General features: G+C 55.0%; 2 protein-coding genes across 4 annotated transcripts; one reads left to right on the forward strand and one right to left on the reverse strand.

Annotated features, from left to right (window-relative positions):
* The first annotated feature begins 358 nt into the window (after positions 1-358).
* Positions 359-4,113, forward strand: CISD3 (CDGSH iron sulfur domain 3). The gene is made up of 4 exons (XM_032457900.1): positions 359-554; positions 1,038-1,085; positions 1,432-1,551; positions 3,759-4,113. The coding sequence occupies exons 1-4, from the start codon at positions 537-539 to the stop codon at positions 4,092-4,094; spliced, it is 522 nt and encodes a 173-aa protein (XP_032313791.1). The 5' UTR covers positions 359-536; the 3' UTR covers positions 4,095-4,113.
* A 226-nt stretch (positions 4,114-4,339) lies between these two features.
* PCGF2 (polycomb group ring finger 2) lies at positions 4,340-15,932 on the reverse strand. Of its 3 annotated transcripts, none has more exons than XM_032457897.1 (10): positions 15,731-15,932; positions 9,490-9,641; positions 8,827-8,923; positions 8,457-8,512; positions 8,319-8,369; positions 7,961-8,069; positions 7,746-7,800; positions 7,558-7,656; positions 6,496-6,576; positions 4,340-6,004 (listed from the first exon to the last, which is right to left on the reverse strand). In XM_032457897.1, exons 2-10 carry the CDS (start codon positions 9,599-9,601, stop codon positions 5,627-5,629), a joined length of 1,038 nt encoding a protein of 345 aa, XP_032313788.1. In that variant the 5' UTR covers positions 9,602-9,641; positions 15,731-15,932; the 3' UTR covers positions 4,340-5,626. The 3 variants fall into 3 exon arrangements, with proteins under 3 accessions (XP_032313788.1, XP_032313790.1, XP_032313789.1); XM_032457899.1 differs by having other exon boundaries at positions 7,558-7,653; positions 15,731-15,927; XM_032457898.1 differs by lacking the exon at positions 15,731-15,932 and adding an exon at positions 14,999-15,020.
* Between the last annotated feature and the right edge of the window lie 735 nt (positions 15,933-16,667).

A 16,667-nucleotide genomic window follows, 5' to 3' on the forward strand; every position in this document is an offset into this window, starting at 1 on the left:
GGAGGTGGGGGTGGTCGGAGGATGGTCTAATACACTTCTTTAAGCACTTAGAGTAGTAGTTTGCAGATCAAAATGCACAAAATACCCAGATTGCATATGGACTGCCATTTAGATAGATTAGATAGATAGATAGATGGATAGATAGTAGAATAGATAGATGGATGATAGATAGGTTGGCAGGTAGGTAGGCAGGTAGGCAGGCAGGCAAGCAAGCAAGCCTTTAAAAAAAAGAGAACTCTGATACCTGTGCCCCACCCATAAGAATGCAAGTAGGCCTGGCTTAGAAACACAAGCTCCCTAGGCGATAGGTATCGGCACGCACTCCTAGAAACACTGCCTTAAGACTCTGCAAGTGAAAACGGTTCCGGGAAGGGTCCCCGCTGCGCAGCGGGGACCTGGAGGGAGCAGGAGATGCTCCGCGCGGGTCATCTGCAGACACGCGGGTACCAAAGGGGGCGCCGGAGGGCCCTCCACACAGCAGGGGCCCCGAGGCGGCTGCCGGGCCGGCCCCTCGGCCGGACTTCCGGCGGCTGGAGATGGACCGGCCCGCGCAGGTCTCCGGCCCACACCCGCGCGAACCCCTCAGCGTCTTCCGGGACGAAGCGGGGCCGGGCGGGTGGAAGGCGGGGAAGCGGGAAGGTGACCCGGGCGCGGGGCGGAGCCGGCGCGGAGCGGCGGCAGCGGGACCAGCATGGGCGGCAGGGACGCGCTCCTGCGGCGGGCGGCCTGGGTGGGCACCCGCGGCCCCGCGCGGCGGGCGTCCGGGCCCCTCCCATCCCCTCCTCTCCCTGCCCGCCCCTCGGCTGAGCGCCCTCCGAGCCCCGGCGTGGCCTGGTGCTTTGCAGCCCTCCCTCAGCGCCTGCTGGGTGCCAGCAACTCCTCTTCCTGTCTCGGGACCCCATATTCTTACCCTCGGCCTTCTCCCACGCCCCCAAGTCCTGTCGTCCCTTCCCTCCCAGATGACTTGCCTCTGGAAGTCTTCCACTTTCCACTGACTTTATTTTTCCTGTTTCTGAATTACTGCTCCGTGATGCCAGCTTGCTTTGCAGAAGCTGAACCAGAGACGGGACATCTCCTCCTGGCTGGTAAGTACCCCCACTGCGTTTCCCCTTCTCCCCTCCCAAGTCCCCCAGGCCCAGAGACCCCAGAGGTCGCGACCAGAGGAGGAAACCAGAATGGGTCAGCCCTGCTTCCTAGACTCCAGCTTGAGAATGCCTTGTCTGTAGCCACCTCCTCATGATGCAGGGGAGGTACACTGACCAGAGAGCCCAGGGCAGGGAGTAGGCTACCGAGCTGGGAACAGCGGTGCCTGATAAACAGCCACAGGTGCACTTGGACCAGCTTAGTCTGGCAGGATCCTGGAACTCCCTGCTCCAGCACCCGGGTGAGAGCAGTGGGCTGACCCTGAGCTCCTCATCTTCTCTGCCACAGGCCCGATGGTTCCCCAAAGCCCCTGCCAAGCCTGTGGTGGCCCTGAAAACACCAATCAAGGTGGAGCTGGTGGCTGGGAAAACCTACAGGTGGTGTGTGTGTGGCCGCAGCAAGAAGCAGGTGAGAGGCCCCTACCCACCCCTTCTCATTGACATATGACACCACTAGTTGGGGACACCACGTGTCTCATGGGAACTCCCACCCCAAGACCTTTCTCTTTTACCCACACATACCTGAGGGACAAGGAAGGTTGGAGAGGGAAGAATACTCTCAGGGCCAGCACAACCCGCAGCCCTGAGCTCCTTGTTCTCTGCGTCCATTCTTCGAGATGCAGCCAGAGAGATAGAAACTCAGGCAGGTGGAGCCAGGGTCCTGCCTCTTCTGGTGCTCCGTCCTTCTCAAAGGCATGCTCCTGGCTTCAAGCCCAGAGAGGCTTGCCTGTCTCTCCCCCTTCCCTCTCCTCCATCTAGGAACCACCTGGGCCAAAGGTTCCCAGGCTTCAGACCCAAACATACAGAAGACTCTGCTCAGCCTCTCAGCCTTCTGTGTGCTCCTTTCCGGTGTCTGCTCCCCAAATGCCTCCGTTTCTCAGTTTCCACGACTTTCCTAGTTTCTTGCTGTCTTGTCAGCCTGGCTGCCTGCTCCCAACTCCTCTCTTCTGCCCCAGGAGCCTTTCATCCAGCAGGAACCTGCCCCGTGTTCTTAGCCTTTGGGGCCTTTCCTTCCTGAGTTGAGCTCTGAACTGCGTTCCGCCAAGGGCATGGCATCGGCAGCCCAAGGCCCTGAGTCCCACGTGGCCGCTGACTTGCCATGGACTTTGAGCGGGTCCTCATGAGGGCGGTGCAGTGCTGAGGGATTGTCTGCCAGTGAGGCCTAGACAGGTGGGCCCTCTGTGCCTCTTGCCCTCTGGGACAGGTTGCTGATTTTTATTTGCACACTTTTCTCATTTCTCTCTCCTTCTACCCAATCCTGACCCCCAAGATCAAGAGGCCTTGGTTCCAGCTCTGTCACTAACTGGCAAACCAGCTCTCTGGGCTCAGTTTTCACTACCCAGGCTCTGCGTGGACACCTTCAGGGATGGAAGAGGGTATATGCTTGCACCAGGCATCCAGTTCTCTGTGGCTTCCCCTACCTCCCTGTAACATGGCCAATTTCCTGCAGACAAACAAAATTGATACCCCAACTTTTTTTTTAATTTAAGTATAGTTGGCTTACAAGGTGTTAGTTGCTGGTGTACAGCATAGGGATTCAGTTATACATATATATATTCCTTTTCATATTCTTTTTCATTATAGGCTATTACAAGGTATTGAATACAGTTCCCTGTGCTATACAGTAGGACCTTGTTTATTCTTTTAATTTATTTTATTTACTTGTTTTATTTTTTATTGAAGTGATTTACAATGTTAGTTTCAGATGTACAGCAAGGCAATTCAGATATACATACTATATATATATCTATTTTATATATAGTAGTTTGTATCTGCAAATCCCAAATTCCCATTTTATCCCTCCACCTTCCCCTTTCTCCCTTGGTATCCATAAGTTTGTTTTCTATGTCTGTGTCTGTCTCTGTTTGGTAAATAAGTTCATTTGTGTCCTTTTTTTAAGATTCCATGTATAAGTGATATCATGGTATTTTTCTTTCTGGCTTACTTCACTTAGTATGACTATCTCCAGGTCCATCCATGTTGCTGCAAATGGCATTTCATTCTTTTTTATGGCCTAGTAGTATTCCATTGTGTATATTTACCACAGCTTCTTTATCCAGTCCTCTGTCAATGGACTCTTAGGTCGCTTCCATGTCTTGGCTATTGTAAATAAGAGTGCTGCTATGAACATTGGGGTGCATGAATCTTTTCAAATTACAGTTTCCTCCAGATATATGCCCAGGAGTGATACCCCAGTCTTAAAGCCCAATCAGTTTTTATCCCAAGAACATGCAGAAGGAAATAAATTTCATGAACCAATGGAGACTCAGAGCCGTTAAAAAAAACCCCAAAACCTATCATTGTAAATATTGCAGATACCTAAAGTCCCATTTCACCTTGAAAATTCTGTTCTTGTGTCCTGGTCCTCTGGGTCCCCCAGAAACTACTCCTGTAAAGACTCAGACTTACTGAACACGTATGTCAGCCAAAGTGCATGATAACCATTTATTTTGCTGGGATAACTCTACTCTTATTACTAATGCATTACAGACGAGAAAGGTTCATCAGTGAACCCAGGCAGCCTCACCCAGGAGCCTGGGCCCTGACCACTGTGCGCTGCCCCTCTCAGACCTGACCTAGGTGGGGTAGGGTCTCTAATGTCTCTTTCCCTCACAGCCCTTCTGTGATGGCTCCCACTTCTTCCAACGCACCGGCCTATCCCCACTCAAGTTCAAAGCCCAGGAGACCCGCATGGTAGTGCTCTGTACCTGTAAGGCCACCCAGAAGCCCCCATTCTGTGATGGCACCCACAAGAGTGAGCGGGTGCAGAAGGCAGAAGTGGGCTTCCCCGCTCTGAGGGGGTGGCTGCCACTCAGCAAGAAGGGATCACCCAGCGAACCCAGTACCCATAGCTGGCTCGTGAAAGACTTCCATAACCTGAGATCTCCCATCTGGGGCAGCTGGGAACAGGCCCCCGCTACAGTGCCTGTTGGTGAAGATGGCATTAAATAAATATGCCCACCTCCCTCCAGTGGTGTCCTTGTGGTCACTTGCGTGAGGGACACAACCCATCCCCCGTCTCTGCAAATTAACCTGGGCTGGGAACACCTGACTGGCCACAGGGAGGGGCAAGTTCCAGGTTCATTGCATTTGGGGTACCCCAAGGCAGGCTGAGCCAAGACAAGAGACATGAGGAAGAGGCCAAGGGACCCACCCACCCTCTCCCTGTCCCCTCTGCCCCAAAGAATTACAGACTCTGGAAAGTATGCAGCATTTATTACAAAGCAGAAGATACAGATGTCCCAGGGCAGGAGGGCACAGCCACAGGACAAGATGCAGACACAGACAAACCCAACCCCAAACACCTCGGTTTTGAGAGTCCTGCCTCCTCCCCTCCACACGTGACTCCATATACTGGAGGAAGGACAGGTGGGCAGGGATCGGCCCCCTCAGGGGACGGACCGCTTGAATTCTCTGGATGGAGCTGAGGTCAGATCTTACGGGTTTCTGTTTCTTGTGCTTTCAGGTGCCTCTGTCGCTCTTTCCTGACTTGGCCTCAGCTGGGGCTGGGGAGGGGACTGGAGGACTATTGCCTTTGGCAAAATCTGGGGTCTGTGCTTATCTGAGGTTAACCTCACTCCACCTCTCCACTTCAGTCCCCCAAGTGAGACTTTACCGCCGGCTTTGCTAGTGTGGGCTCCTAGGTGGGGCAGGGAAGAGCCTAGTGGAGCAGTTCACGATGCTAACACCACAGTGGAATTTCAAGGGCTGAGGCTTCCTGTGCCCTGAATCTTCTTTTCCACAAGATAAATGATGCAAAGGTCACACACACAGGAAAAAAAGAAGAAAAAAGCAGAACTATCTATTCTTTACACAAAGTTTCCACTGCAAGAGGAGGTGAGGGAGATGCCATCTCCACTGCCCACTTGCTCCTCAGAACCAGGGGATAAACTGCATTTGTAAAAGGCACTGTCTTAGCAATTCTCTGGACATTCAACTATGGTGGGGGGTGGGGGTGGGGGTGTGGCGGGGATACTGGTCAGGGTCAGGGCAGGACAGCAGCCAAGATGGGGAGAGAAACAGGGTGGGCCCCATACACAGCCAGTTAAGAGTTGTGCCTAAAGCTCTGGGGGCTGCTTGGGGGCCCCCCAACACCCCATATGCCTTGGGAAACAGCAGAGGGATGAGGCAGAGCTTTATCAAGCCTAAAGTGGCCCCTCTAATTCACCTCCAGGCACCCCCCCAAAAGAGAGCAAATTACACAACACCCCCTAAAAATGAATACCTTGCCTCCACACATACACACACACATACATAAAGTTTGTTTCCTGTGGCATTTAAATTAATCTGGTTGGTCCATAGAAAATAAGTATGTATATTTGGTTTTTCCTATGTACATATATATATAGATTTATTTATAAAACCTGTCCCCCACCCCTAAGGTGGGAGGAGCTGGGGAAAGTAGAAGAGGTGGAAAAGGGGGCCCAGAAAAAGTAGAGGGGTGGAGAGGCATGGCTGGAAAAGGAGGGAAAGGGTCCCTTTCCTCAAGTTAAGGGGGGCACAGGAGCTCCGTTGACAGTCATCTTGCGCCCCCTGCTGGTGGAGGATGGTGTCTGCAGGCAGTTCGAGGTGCCCCCGTTGGCAGCTGTGGTGGCCCCACTGGCTGTGGCAGGGGGAGTAGGGGAGGTAGGGTGGGTAGCCGGTGGGCCATGGGAGCTGGGAGAGCCATGGGAGGGGGTGGCTGGGCTGGGCAGAGAGGAGGAGGTGGCCGGCAGGGTGGCAGGGCTGGGAGCCTTGTCGCTGACTGACTCACACTCGGATGCCCCGCTGGTATTGGTGCCCTCAGAGGGGGTGGGCGCTGTGGGCAGGGTGAGCCGCTTGCAGGCCGGCTGGACCCGGTACTTGAGGGGAAGAGGGCCATTCTGCAAGGAGAGGGGAAGGGGAGGGTGTCAGGAGAGAGGCCAGTGGGGCAGCCACCCACCTTCACCCCACAAGTGCTCCAACAGGGAGAAAGGGAAGGTCCAGGCCTAGGAGAGAAGAAAGACCAGGTAGAGAGGAGACACACAGAGCAAGACTGAACAACCAAGGCCAGAGAGATGGGCACACAGAGACCCAGAGAAGAAGAGAGCGCCTGTCAGACCAGAGACTGACAGAAAAAGGAGAGAGGGAGGCGCCGAGCAGAAGGCCACTCAGACTGGGGCATGTGATCTGCCCAAGGATCCTTTTTTCCTTCTGAGCATGGGAGGTCATCCATGAGACAGCCCAGTGGCTGACTAGGGCTGGGGCCACCCTGCACACACCCAGCTCATGAGATCAGGGAGGAACTGTGATTAGAGCAGGGTGGCCCGCGCAGTGGCCCAGGACCCTCCTTGGCCCTGCCCACTGTCTGGTACCACCCACCTCGCCCACTCACCCGCCGCCAGGGGTAGATGTAGGCAATATCCATGAGGGTGTAGTATTCCTTCAGCGGCTCGTCCTCATAGAGAACCTCAACCTGGAGGAGGTAAGGAAGGACAGCTCAAGGCTCCAAAGAGGCTCCAAGCTACTTGGAGTGGGGGGTGGGAGGTGGGGCCGTGGGGAGGGTGGACTTGCAAGTGGACCCTCGTTACTCTGGGGTTTCACGGCAGATTCAACTTCCCTATCAGTTTTCCCAACCTGACTCGGTGGGAAGGGATCCAGGGAGGATTAACAACTTTCACCCCGGCCATCCACACAGCGGTCTGGGTCCACGTCTATCTCCGCCATGTTCTCCAGAGGAGCAAACAGGCAAAGAAAAGGTCCAGGTGAGAAGGATCTCGTGGAGCAATGGCTCTCACCCTGGCTGCACGGTGGAATCATACAGGGAGTCTTAAAAGATACCAATACTTGGTTCTTACTCCCAGAAATTGATTTAACTGGTATGATGTGAGTTGAGCTTTAATCTTGATGGGCAACTCCCCATGGGATTCTGACGTGTGGCAAAGTTTGGGATCCACTGTCCTAGAGCCTCAACAGTCCACAGGCCAGTAGCACCAGAAGCACCTCGGAGCTTGCTAGAAATGCAGAATCCACTCAGTGTATGTTTACAAGAGCTCTAGGGGATCATACAAACGTTCAAGTTTGAGAAGCAATATCCTAAAGTTCCTTGGGAATTTCAGACTGGTGTTCCCACAGCCAGCTGGCCTCAGAGAAGGCCCTGCATTTTTACACACGTACCTGTCCCACAGTTCTGAGCATGCAAGCATGCACAGACAGGCAGACAGACAGACAGACACACATACACCCATCTTGGTCCCATGCACTTCAGTACGCTGGCTTCAGCAGAGGCAGACTGCCACACCCAAGTCTTGGTTTCAATTACCCTTCTACACGGGCTCAGTTACACAACTATGCGGGCCCTTGGTGACACCCAGCCAGCCTGGAACAATGGCTGGGATGCACAGATTGTCAGACACATCCACACACAGGCAGATTTTGGACGGGCCCAGGGACTCACCTTGTATTTGCTGGGCACATCCATCTTGTTGCGGAGAAACTTGGCAAGATGCATGACGGTCATGGCTGCCGGGCATCGCAGGAAGCGCACCCCAGTCTGCTGGGGGAGAGGCACCCGAGGGCTGGGGTCCACCTCAGGCACTCTCTCCCAACCCACACCCCGCTCCTGGGCGGGTCCTCCACACTCACCTTCTCCTTGTCACCATCCCCATTCTCCAAGGGGCCTTTTTTCTCCTCCCGGTCCCTGCAGGAGAAGAAATGAAGTGAGGGAGCCCCTGAAGCAGGCAGGATCCGCTGACAGACAAATCCAGAAGGCCCTCCCAGAGATGCCCTTTCCTCCCAGGGCACTGGGGACAGCATGGGAGGAGGTACCCAGCCTAGGACCCCGAAAGGACCAGACTTGCCTGCCACCTTCGTAGAACTCAATGGAGAGGCTGACAATCTCGTCGTCACTCAGAGTTCCCTTCTCCTGCTCCAGAACCTCACCGCGGTCCTCGTTGGAGCCATTGGGGACTGGAGAAAGACAGCACTCTGAGGGGTTAGCCTAGAATGGGGGACAGGAGCCCCACCAAGGACCCAAGGATCTCAGAGCTCAGCAGGGGAGCCCAGCCACCCCCTGGGCCAGGGAGATGGCATGGTGGTGCCTGAAGGATGGACAGCTCCGGGCATCTGGCCCTTTGCCTGGGGCAGCGCCGCACGCTCCTGCATTTCCAGGCCTGGGAGCACACACGCACACCCATACACACATGCACACACACTGACCTTCTGTCAGAGGGCACGCAGCATAGAAATCCCGCCGTCGCTTCATCTCATCTGGAAGAGAGGGAACAGGCTGAGGGGGAGCAACAGGTGGGACAGTCGGGGACAGAGGCTGTCTGCGGAGGAGAAGGGGATAGATACCTTTAAAAAGCCCAGGGACCAATTTGTAGACGATGTCTTGAAGGGTTTTGTCAGATCTGGAAAAAAGCGCACAAGGGCCTGTCAGCAACCACCTCCCCCCAACTCTCCAGCCAGGGGTCCCTCTTCCCACCTCCCTTCCTGAATTCCAGGCCCAGGCACTGGAGTCCCTGTGGGCCTGGTCTTTACCCTCTAGAATTTCTCAGCTGATGACCAGCTGGATGCAAGCCAGAGGGAGGGAAGGGGACTTGGTCCATGTCTGGTGCTTCTTCCCCACCTGCCTCCTTGGCTTCAGGAAGCAAGGAGGGCTGAGGGCCAGGAGGCAGCTGCTCCCAAGGATGGGTGCGGGCAAGGAAGGCAGTGCTGGGCCCACCTGACGCTCAGCAGCGGCCGGGTTTTGTGGACCTGCACGTCACACATGGGGCAGTACTTGTTGGTCTCCAGGTAGCGCACGATGCAGGTTTTGCAGACTTGGTGGGTGTGGAGAAAGGAGGAAGAGTCAGAACCCCCTTTGTAACCCAGGACCAGCCCCCACATCCCCGGCTTGGGTTCAGGTACCCCCTCTTCTCCACCTCGTCTCCGCAGTTCAGGCCCATTCAAACACCCAATGTGGTCCTGTTTTGCACAATGGCAACTTTCCCTTATCTAACATCGGGGGAGGACAGGTCGCCTATCTGTGTGTACGCACGTGTGTGTGAAGTCAGTGTCACGTCCCATGCAGAAGGTGAGCCCCAAGTGCAAACTCCCCCGATGGAGTACAAAGCCACAGGCAACCCACTAGTCACGTCCCAGGGTCTTGACCCTTGGTCACAAGCTCACCGTGCACACCAGGGGCACCTGCATCTTCAGGGGGTGCAGTTTCAACCCTCCAGTCTCCCCTCCCAGGCAGCCCCTCTGGGACCTGGGACCCTCAACAGACACATGGACATGTGTGTTCTTCAGGGCAGGGGCTTGTGCTCTGCCTTCCTCAGGCAGTGCCCCTCCAACCTGGGCAGAGGCCACCCACCCTGAGAAGCAGCCCCTCGACCCAACTCACAGGAATGCAAGCACTCCACGATGGTAGTGGCATCGATAAAGTACCCCCCACAGAGGGCACACATGAGGTGAGGGTTCAGCTCGGTGATTTTGATCCGTGTCGTACGATGCATGATGCCGGGGTGGGGGGCAGGGGGACTGGGGAGCGTCACCCTGGGAAATAAAAGTGGAATCATAATCATCGAAACCCATATATAAAATAGAAAAACAACAAGTTTGTACTGTATAGCACAGGGAACTATATTCAATACCTTGTAATAACTTATGGTGAAAATATGCAAACGAATTTATGTATGTTCATATATGACTGAAGCATTATGCTGTACACCAGAAATTGACACAACAGTGTAAACTGGCTATACTTCAATAAAAATATATATACTAGGGTAAAAAACAGTTATTAGTTATTATCTCTGGACGTCTAGAGCTTGGCTGCTTGGCTATCCAATATGGTGGATACATGTGGCTGCTGAGCACTTAATGTGTGTTTGTCAGAACTGAGATGCCATAAAAGTGTAAAATGTATGAAAAAGGAATGTAAACAATCACAGTTTTTTAAAAAATGCTGATTATATGTTGAGAAGGTATTCAGACATGTTGGGTTAAATGATATTTTTTACTAAAACTAAAAGAAAAGGAAAGAATTGCAGAAACCCAAGAGCTCCTCCCAAACTCCACTCCACCCACCCCACAAGCAGTATCTCTCCTCAAGCCCAAGGCCCTTCTCCTCTCCCTTCAAGGCCAGACTAGGGGCATGCCTGGGGCTGGTTCTTTCCTTCTGAGGTTAGACCACAGGAAGTACTACTCAACTCTCCAGAGGATGTGGGGAGGCAGGACAATGGAGAACAGTTTTTAAAAATCTCCCTGATCCTGATCCACGATCACTGGAGTGAATTCACTAGGAGCTACGAGGAAACTGAGACCCCTGATTTGGTCTTTCTAATCCATCTTCCCCTCCTTCCACCCCATCACTCCTCCAGGAAGCCTTCCCTGGAAACACTGGGCATGGCTGCCCTAAGATAGAAGGGGGCACCCCATCACTTGTCTTCTGGTGCTGCGTCCAGCCCCAGCTCCCAGGAAATCCACCATAGGCTGACTATGCAGGTTCCAGACCTGGTGCTCAGGCAGGAAATATTGAGGATGGTCCTTACATGCCCGAAGTTGGGAACACACAGCTCCAACCCAACCCCCGGGCTCAGCCCTGGACTCTGCAGGTAACTGCAAAGAGTCTGCAAGAAAAAATTGCTACTCCATTGTAAACTGACTATAACTCAATTGAAAAAAAAAAAAGGATTGCTACTGCCCCTTCCACAGGAAGGCTGCCACGTGCCCAGACAGTGCCCTGAGCACATGTAGGAATCTCCCCACATGGGCACTGCCACCCACCCACCATCTAGTGACAGACCACAAGCTCTCAGAGATGCCTGCCAAAGCTGGGCAGAAAGTTCTCTCCGCAGCCCTCCTGAACGCCCAGCCAGGCCTTGGCAGGGTCCAGGGAGGTCAGGGAAAGCCCAGGCATGTATTGGCTGATGTTCTTACTTCTTGGTATAGAAATCAAAGCTGCACCCAGAAGGGGCAGCCCCTCCCTTCTCTCTCCCAGAGTAAAAGCCCAAGGGGCGGGGCTTGGGAAAGTGGCCAAGCCCCAGCAGCTCCTTTACAACATACACCCGTCTCTCCTCTCCAGAAAGAGTTCTAAAACCAACACACTGGGCTTTCTAGGACCAGAAATTCATAGCTGGGATCAGCAGTTCTATAGAGACCCCAGGATGAGTTTGGCCAGAACCCAAATGCCAACAGAGGCTGGCCAGAGGCCGAAAAGAGTTGGAGAGACACAAAGGTCACACGTGGGAGAGACACCAAGTTGCAGGGTAGACAGAGAGGAACAAGCAAGCCCAGAGCTGGCACAGGCAGCAGAGGAGAACTGCAGACTTGGCCTGAGGAAGGAAAGGGGTTCCCGCCCCACATAGGGTGGCCTCAGCTGGCAGTCCCCTCTTTACAATTATGCAGAAGTCTTGCTGGCTACTACACTATTTGGTCGTTTCCATAGTAACCCCACCCTGGCAAGGTGCCCAATATTATTATAAACCATCCAGAGGAGGGAACACACTCCAAGTGGCTGGATGTGTATGTGCCACCAGGCTGCCAAAGGTACTTCATATGACTACTTCTCCCATGTGTATCTGTGTCCAAGTGAATCTATGTGTGTGTGTGTGCACGGCCAGAAACAGAACATTTTGGGATTTGATAATGCTGAGTCCAGACTGCTATCAGCAAAACTCATGCCCTTTTCTCTCTCTCTCCCTGTCTCTCTCTCTCTCTCTCTCTCACACACACACACACACACACACACACACACACACACACACACAAACGGGTGCCTCGCGCTGCCTTAGCCAGCTCATTCACATACTCACTGTGTTTTCAAACCAGACACTTGCTCGTAAGAACTCCCATACAGTCCTGCCAGGCCACCTGTGGCCTCGGCATGCAGGAGCTCCTAGGCAAATGGCCGTAACCCTCACCCTCTCACTTCCGCAAGCATTTGCGAGAATTCCAGATCAAGACTATCCCTCAAGCTCCATTCTGGACACATGGGTGAAGGAAAAAGCTGCAGTGCTTATTTAATGAAATGAGCCCCCTTGCTACACTCCCTGCTCCCCTCACCCTATACCCAGGGGCCTCAGACTGTTACTTCTGGGGCTGGGGGTGGGGAGAAGCACTGATTGGTTCCACACCTGCTTGCCATGGTTACCTGCAGGGCCCTGCCAGTAGGTGTCAAGAACAACTGTAAACAGGAGCTCTGTTCCCCCACTGCACCCACTCACCATCTCCCCCCAACACCCTGGGCCTCAGGGTCCCACACCTCACACCCAGTTCCTCCCTAGATGCAGCTGGCTGGACCTCCAGGTCTTATCACTTTAGGGAAGAGCCTGAGGGAGATAGGGAGGGAGAGACAAGTTCCAAGAAGCAGAAAAGGGAGACTGAGGGCCATTTGGGAGTGGCCCCATGAGATCTGGGTCAGTCCCAACCACATCCCCACAGCAGACCTGAGCACAGTCTCTCACCCCAAACCGGGAGCCAAGTCCTCCAACATCGTCTGCCCCTACACCACTGTCTGCAAGGGCATGATGGTGGGACTGTCCCTGCTCCTGGCCCCAGGGCCCCGGGTTTCAGGTACAGTGACAGGAAAGGAGCATGGTCAGCACCCAGCACTCCTCCTGGATGTTTGAGCCTGGCACCTGTTTTTCCCAATCCCCAAAGCTCCCTACTTATACAGACCACCCCATCTCTCCATTCTAACCAATCTTTTTCTGGAAGCTCCCTTGTAATTTAGGCTTCTCTCGCTGTCAGTTTTTTTCACTTTCCCCTGCAGAAATCACCAGTCTCTGATAACCCAGGGTCCCTTCTGCTCTTTCAGATGCCCAGCTACAGCAGTCTTTGCTCTTCACTCCCAGCTGCCTCACTAGAAAATCTCCAGTCTTGGGAACAGTCACTCAAGGTCACTCCAGACATCTAGAACTGCAGAGGGGGAAGGGAAGCTTAGAAAGCATCTTGTCCAATTTTTTCATTTTATAGGTGAAGAAATCCAGAAAGAAATGACTTGTCTTAAGGTCACACAGTAACTCTGAAGCCATCCTAGGACTAGACACGGCCCAACTCCCATTCCAGTGCTCTTTACACACAGGCACCCAGGCTGGGCTTCCCACTCATCTAAGGAACCAGCAAGCCTGGCCTGACTCTATCCAGGCAGGTGGAAGGTAGACCAGGTTCCCCAGAAGACCACTCCATGAGCCATCTGGGAGGGGTCAACATCTGGTCAAAATGTAACCATCAGCACACAATCTTGTTTTGAAGGAGGAAGAAGGGGCAGAGGCTAATGGCCTCACCCAACTTCCCTGATATCAGACAGGGAAGCAGGCTCTATGGAAGATCAGTGAGCCAGAATGTACTGCGTCCCAGAAGTCCATTCCTCTCCTAGATGTGTGAGTTCAGCTGTGCAAGCCTGTGTATTTGTGGCAAGAGGTCTGCCTGGGACACTGCCAAGTTCTCGGTGCTCCCTGATCCTTGACCCAAGGTCGAGGATCTGTTCCTTCTGCCTGTAGCATCAAAACAGCCCTCTAGTCTCCTGAAGCTAGGCTTACACTACCCTCCCCACCCCCATCCCACCCCCCAGCTCCCTAAGATCAAACAAAGACAAAAATCCAAAATACACACAGTGGTACACTACCAGATACACACACATAGGCACACACAAGCAGACACACCCTCTCCATCTCTGTCTCACACTCACAACACACGGGGCCAGACAGACACTTGGCCAGACACACACACAGACACACCCCATCACATATACAGCCAGACCAGAGCCAGACCCATGCCTGCCAGATGCACAGGCCGCCCCCACTCACCCTAGAAGCACAGTCTGACATCCCTTCCTGAAACCAGAGCTGCAAATACACACTAAACTTTTGTGTATCCCTACCCAGGGTAAATTATAACATAAGTCTTCTGGCAACAAAGACAATGCAGCTCCCAACCTCTGCTCTGGGGGCCAGAGGCTGGAGGAGTGGGGTGGGCATCCAACCTGCACAAAGATGCAACCTCTTCCTGCTCAGGTTCTGTCCATTCCCATGGCAACAGCTCCATCAACCACAATTTCTCAGGCAAGGCCAGGAGCAGCAGAGAGGCGCCCTCCCCCCTAAAGACTTCAACTTCAACCCCACCCAGCTACACACAGTCAGAATCCCAAGTCCCAAGTCTCACCTCTGGCACGTTTCCTGCCTCATTCCAAAGACAGCTCTCAGACCTCAACCCCCAACTCCAAAGCAGGAAACCCCTGGGAAAACCTTCCCACCAAGAAGCTACAACAGAGCTGGCTTTATGCTCCTTCTCCAAGCACTAACACCTTGGAACAGAGTGCAGAGGAGGAGTAAGCAGAGAAATAGTTTCAGAAAGATACAAACTGCAAGAGGCCCAGAGAAGGACGCATCAGAACAGAGTGGGAGACAACCAGGAAACCACCTCCTCACTCCACCCCAGCGACTGGGGTCCTGGAGAAACTGAGGCAGCCTGGCAGGGTGGGGGTTCTCTAAGAGACAAAGACGAGGGAAAAGCGCGGGGTAATGTTTCCACAATATTTACAGGCAAATTCACCACCCCCAGACCTCCTCCTTTCCCACCTCAAGCCATCCGGAGCAATTCTGGGAAAGATGGGGGCAGTGGGGGAGGGGGAGAGGCATGCCCGGGCCCCCTCGTGGAGACAGGAGGGGCAGGGGTATCTGTTCGTCGAGGGTTCCCACCCCCTTAGAACTAGAAGCAGGAGGGCCTAGGTAGGGAGGGGGGCAGCCCGGCTCCCCAGTGGAAGAGGGGCCAGCCCCCTCCTGCGTCTGCGGGGGACGGAAAATATCGCGATAAATCTCCCCCATCTCCATTCTACCCTTCGGCCCCGGTTTCCCCAGGAGCCTGGGTCAGAGGATCCAAGACCCCAGTTACCAGGTGGCCGCTCCTACCTTCCCTAGAGCCAAACTTTCGGCGGGGCCCAAGGAGGGGGTGTTCCGGAGAAAGAGGCTCTCTGTTGAGGTGGTTCGGGGAGGGGGCGGGGCACCCAGCCCCGGGATCAGGGGGAAAGGGACCGGCTGGGGGAGGTGCCGGAGAGGACAGAGCCCGGGAGGGACGAGCGCCCTCCCCCGGCCCCGCACCAACCAAAAAGCGCGTACCCTTCCTCCCGGCCTCAAGTCCTCGCGCGTCCACGACGCCCCCGTGCCCACGGAAGAAGCAGAGAGCGACCCCTCTCCAGACCCAAAGGGGTAGTGGGGGCGAGCCAAGGGCTGCTCTGGCTCGTGGGGAGGGATAGGGGGGCAGAGATCCGTCCCAGCGCGTAGCCCCAAAGCCCTTGTGGCTGCCTCGGACCCTCCCCCTCGCTACCTCAGGAGCACGGTCAGGGGGGCTGCGGCACAAAGAGGTGGTGGTCGAGGGAGACGCCAAATCGTTAAAAGGGGGAATCCACTTCGGCCATCTTGGAAGGGAGGAAAAGGAAAAGGAGAGAGAAAAAAGGGAAAAAGAAAGGCGGACAGGGCGAGCCAGGATGGGGGCTGGCGGGGTGCGGCGGAGACGGGAGACCAGGCCCCGCTCAGAGCTTCCCCCAACAGGGATTTGCAAAGAAGGATCTGCCGGCCCCCGGTCCCAGTCCCCAGATAGTTACAGGGTAGGAGGAGAGGAGAGGGGAGTCCGCGTCCGCTTACCTGGGTTCGGGGTCCGGTGGGTCTCGGGGAGGGGGGGATGGGAGGGAGGGAGGGAGGGAGGGGAGGGGAGGCCGCAGCCGTGTCGCTCGCTCGGCGGCGGGAGGGGAGAAACCTACGGTAAGAAAGGAGTTTGTGAAAGCGGCTTGGGGTGGGAGGGAGAGAGGGGAGGGGACGGAGGGGGGAGGGGAGGGACTGGGGCTCGGTGGGGGGAGACAAAATGGCTTTTTTCCTCCAGACAAGAGTAGGTCCCGCCCACTACTCACCCACGTGACCTCATTCCTTCAGGGTGTTTGCGGAGAGGGGAGGAGGGAGGGGTAGAGGCTAACGCGGCTGCCCCCCTCCAGGTAGCCGGGCCCCCCAAAACTAGGACACGACCTCACCTTTCCCAATCTTCCCCTGACCCTGGGGGATGAATCCTCTTCTCAGGTACCCTCCTCAACCAACCTCTGCCCCCCAAATATGTGTGCGCCCCCCACCCCCTGACCCTGCAATCCTCGCGCCTAGCTGAGGCGCCTGGAAAATGGTGAGATGAGGACTGGGCTGAAATGTGGCTCGCTCTGCAGTCCTCCACGCCTCGGCCTCGTCCCAAGGGCGCTGTGCTCGGGCGGGGGACGTGACGCCTCTGGCCACGCGTCCGGGTTATTTTCATTCACTCTAAGTGACACTCCCTTGAAATTAATAACTACATGAATGAGAGCGAGCGTGTCCTCCACACACCCCCTTACCCCACTCGGCGGCCTGGTCCCTGGCTCTAAAATGCAGCGCCCGGGGCTCAGCCCGAGCGCTTCGGGGGAGCAAACCGCCGAGGCGACGGAGGCAGAGGCCTCGGGGGACATCTCGCGGCGGGGGCTCGGTCTGCTATGGTGGAAGCTGGCGCCCCGATGTGCTTGGTCAAAGAAAGGAACGCATCCTGGGCCGAGAGGCAAGTTGAAGACGG

This window comes from Camelus ferus, chromosome 16, assembly GCF_009834535.1.
Source record: "Camelus ferus isolate YT-003-E chromosome 16, BCGSAC_Cfer_1.0, whole genome shotgun sequence".
Lineage (NCBI taxonomy): Eukaryota > Metazoa > Chordata > Mammalia > Artiodactyla > Camelidae > Camelus > Camelus ferus.

Excerpts from the sequence above, each read along its gene's own strand:
- CISD3 (XM_032457900.1), top strand. Across the intron at positions 1,086-1,431 it reads GGGACATCTCCTCCTGGCTG|GCCCGATGGTTCCCCAAAGC; the intron begins GTAAGTACCCCC and ends TCTCTGCCACAG. Across the intron at positions 1,552-3,758 it reads GTGGCCGCAGCAAGAAGCAG|CCCTTCTGTGATGGCTCCCA; the intron begins GTGAGAGGCCCC and ends TTTCCCTCACAG.
- PCGF2 (XM_032457897.1), bottom strand. The coding sequence starts at position 9,601 with ATGCATCGTACGACACGGATCAAAATCACCGAGCTGAACCCTCACCTC. Across the intron at positions 8,513-8,826 it reads CGGCCGCTGCTGAGCGTCAG|ATCTGACAAAACCCTTCAAG; the intron begins GTGGGCCCAGCA and ends GCTTTTTTCCAG. Across the intron at positions 8,370-8,456 it reads GGTCCCTGGGCTTTTTAAAG|ATGAGATGAAGCGACGGCGG; the intron begins GTATCTATCCCC and ends CCTCTCTTCCAG.